The 3005-nt window shown below is 43.6% G+C and overlaps 1 protein-coding gene across 1 annotated transcript in view; it reads right to left on the minus strand.

Moving 5' to 3' along the window:
- Positions 1-3005, minus strand: part of LOC101845306 (flavin-containing monooxygenase 5) — a gene marked incomplete at its 3' end in the record, with an annotated part of 54904 nt that continues 51899 nt past the window's right edge. The window contains 2 exon segments of the mRNA XM_013080062.1: positions 1-508; positions 1321-1445. Coding sequence (XP_012935516.1) covers positions 377-508; positions 1321-1445 — 257 coding nt within the window.

Here is a 3005-nt window from a genome sequence, read left to right on the forward strand (position 1 = left end):
CAACCTCCAAACAACAAACAAAGACAACACTCCGCTACTGCATTCATTTTCATTAGGCATAATGGGCGAAATATATAGTGTGTTGGGACAATTATCTCCGTATATATATTACTATGTCTGTGTACCCGATAGTACAAATCAAATCATATATAAAATGTAGGTAAGTAACACAAAATCAGACATTAACCATTGGGAATTCGTCCCCAAGAGTGTGTGCCAATTCACGCGCGGACTCATGCAGATAAAGCCACCCGTAAAGTTGCGCTAATCAAGATTTTCTGTTACACGGCACATCCTGCAATTCAAGAAGAACAATAATTTAATTCTGGCACTCCGGAGTGCGCCTATTTTCTTCCTTGTTTAGTTGCGCGAATCCTCAGATGAATCTAAAAAAGTACAGCAAGGCAGGGAGTATCACAGCGATGAGGATATAGATGAAGCTGATGGACTGGTCTCCGGCCTTCCTGGGGAGGGGGCGGGTCTGTAGTGGCTGCCTCACTCGATCCATCTAGAACAAAGAAAGATAGCAGTGATGTTAGGCTCATTTTTGTTCTAGAGGGAAAATGAAATTGTATAAGTTTTGCGCCCCTTGTGGGACTTTCGAATTTCCGGTTTCCGGTAGAACTTTGAGCCAACCTGCGGATCCTCAATAAAAGTCACGAGTCTACATAATTATAGTATAAACCCAATATGGTATAATTTTCATTATGTCTCTCATAATCTAAATCAATAATGAGGCCAGATTTTATTTTTCCGTTGAAATAGTTTTCAAACACCAGTTATAAGATAAGAGCCTAACACTATGGGTATAATATACACTTGGTTGTTCCTTTGTTTCACTCATACGGTACCAGTGTCAGTGGGCTCCTTCTTACTGCTGTCTTTCTAACACACCCCTGATCTACACCTAGCCTTCTAGGACAAGGGCGAAACATCTCGGAGAACCCGTGTGCAAGTTGCGCACGTTAAAGATCCCCTGGAGGTCTAAAATCGATAAGAGTAGGCTTCGGCCGCCACCCGGGCAAAATTCAACATTTCCTACCAACTGAAAATATTAGGTCCGACGCGCTAATATGACCTTATGCAGTTGCGAGCGATGTAAAACACTTACCGAAAAAGAAAAAAAAGTGTCAGTGGTGTAGTGGTCAGGCCGTCACCTTGTATGCAGAAGATGTCGAGTTTGATTTTCATACAGGGATGTTAATATTATCGAAACTCTTCATCTATCAGCTAGGACAATGTGTCCTAAAGGGACCAAATTATAGGCCTACAGTAAAACAAGTCCGGTTGATAATTGAAGTTATCTGTCTAAGGACTGACCTGTGTCAGAATGGTTTCTCTTGCACCTGACCACTTGCACGGTCCCTGTAGTCTGTACTGGTAGGGTGTACTGGGGCCGAAGAAAACCTCACGGGCCAACACAGGGTCTGTGAGCCAAAGCTTGGCTGAGATAAGAAAAGATAAATTGGTCTCCACAAAGAGAAATTTGCTTCTGCATGGTAAATAAATGTCCACTTGCACATGCACTGGTTTCCGGGTCTCTTTATTGAAATGGATGGAAGGTGGTTGGATGAATAGATGGATAGATAGATAGATAAATCCCCTTTATCCCTAACACCTTCCCCCCTCCCTCCACCACCCCAAAATAAAACCCCACAAAAACAACCACACACTCGCTGTTGTATACTTACATCTTCGCTATCCCTCACTACACACATACAAAACACACACACACACACACACACACACACACACACACACACACACACACATACACACTCACTCTCTCTCTCTCTCTCTCTCTCTCTCTCTCTCTCTCTCTCTCTCTTTCTCGTTAAAAATTTGGGATCTAAATACAACTAAGAAGATAGTCCGAAGAAATAACTGATACCGTACCAATGACACGACGCTGTCCCGTGCAGATTAATTCTCAGAATCAGTTAATAATGGTGTATTAAAAATGGACATACAATTCCAGGGGGCTCTCGTGCAATGGAATTTTTTTCTCTAGAAAATTGTCTCCTTTCTCCTCCTTTCCTGCTCTCTTACTTACTTATTTACAACCCATTACGCCATCAGGCGTTTAGGGCAGCAACCAAATATCTCCAGCTCTGTCTGTTGTGGGCCATCTTGGTCAGCGTTCCCCACGAACGATTCCAGTTCCAGGACTTCATTTCCGACTCTACTGGGCGTCTCCAGGTCACTTTGGGTCTGCCCCTTTTGCGACGTCATTCGGGTGTCCAGTGGAGAGCAGTCTTCACAATAGAGTCTGGTTCTCTTCTCAGAACATGCCCAATCCATCTCCATCTTCTCCTTTTTATTATGGTGGTCATGTCCTCTTGCCTACATTTTTGTAACAGATCTGCGTTGGAAATCTTGTCGGGCCAGAAGATTCTGTGTATTTGGCGTAAGCTGGTTGTATGAAAGGAAGATAGCTTGGCATGGTCATGATCAGTCATCCTCCAGCATTCAGCTCCATATAGGAGTGTGGATAGTACACAGCTGTTATACAGCTTTAACTTGGTTTGTATACTAAACTGTCCTGTCTTCCAGATGTTGATCATGCTTCTGTGTATAGATCTTGCCTTGTCGAGTCTGTTCATGATGTCTTCCTTTGTGCCGCCGTCAGTTTTGATTATGCTGCCTAGGTAGGTAAATGTGTCTGTTATAGGCAGGTCTGTGTTGTTCACCCTAATTAACGTTGGGGAGCCTACATTTAGTGTCATCACTTCTGTCTTCTTCTGGCTTATTCTTAACCCAATCTGGTTCCGTATTTGTGGAGTCGGTTTGTTTTTTCCTGCATGTGCTGGTTGGTATGGGAGAGTGTGCAAGGTCGTCGGCCAAGTCAAGATCCTCGAGGGTGGAGAAGAGGGTCCACCTTATGCCTCTTGATGTATCCTCTGTTGTTTTCCTCATGACCCAGTCAATGGCCAGGTTGAACAGAATTGCTGACATGTTGCATCCTTGTCTAACTCCTGTCTTTACCTCAAAGCAGTGACACTGTT

Source organism: Aplysia californica, unplaced genomic scaffold (genome assembly GCF_000002075.1).
Source record: "Aplysia californica isolate F4 #8 unplaced genomic scaffold, AplCal3.0 scaffold00073, whole genome shotgun sequence".
NCBI classification, from domain to species: domain Eukaryota; kingdom Metazoa; phylum Mollusca; class Gastropoda; order Aplysiida; family Aplysiidae; genus Aplysia; species Aplysia californica.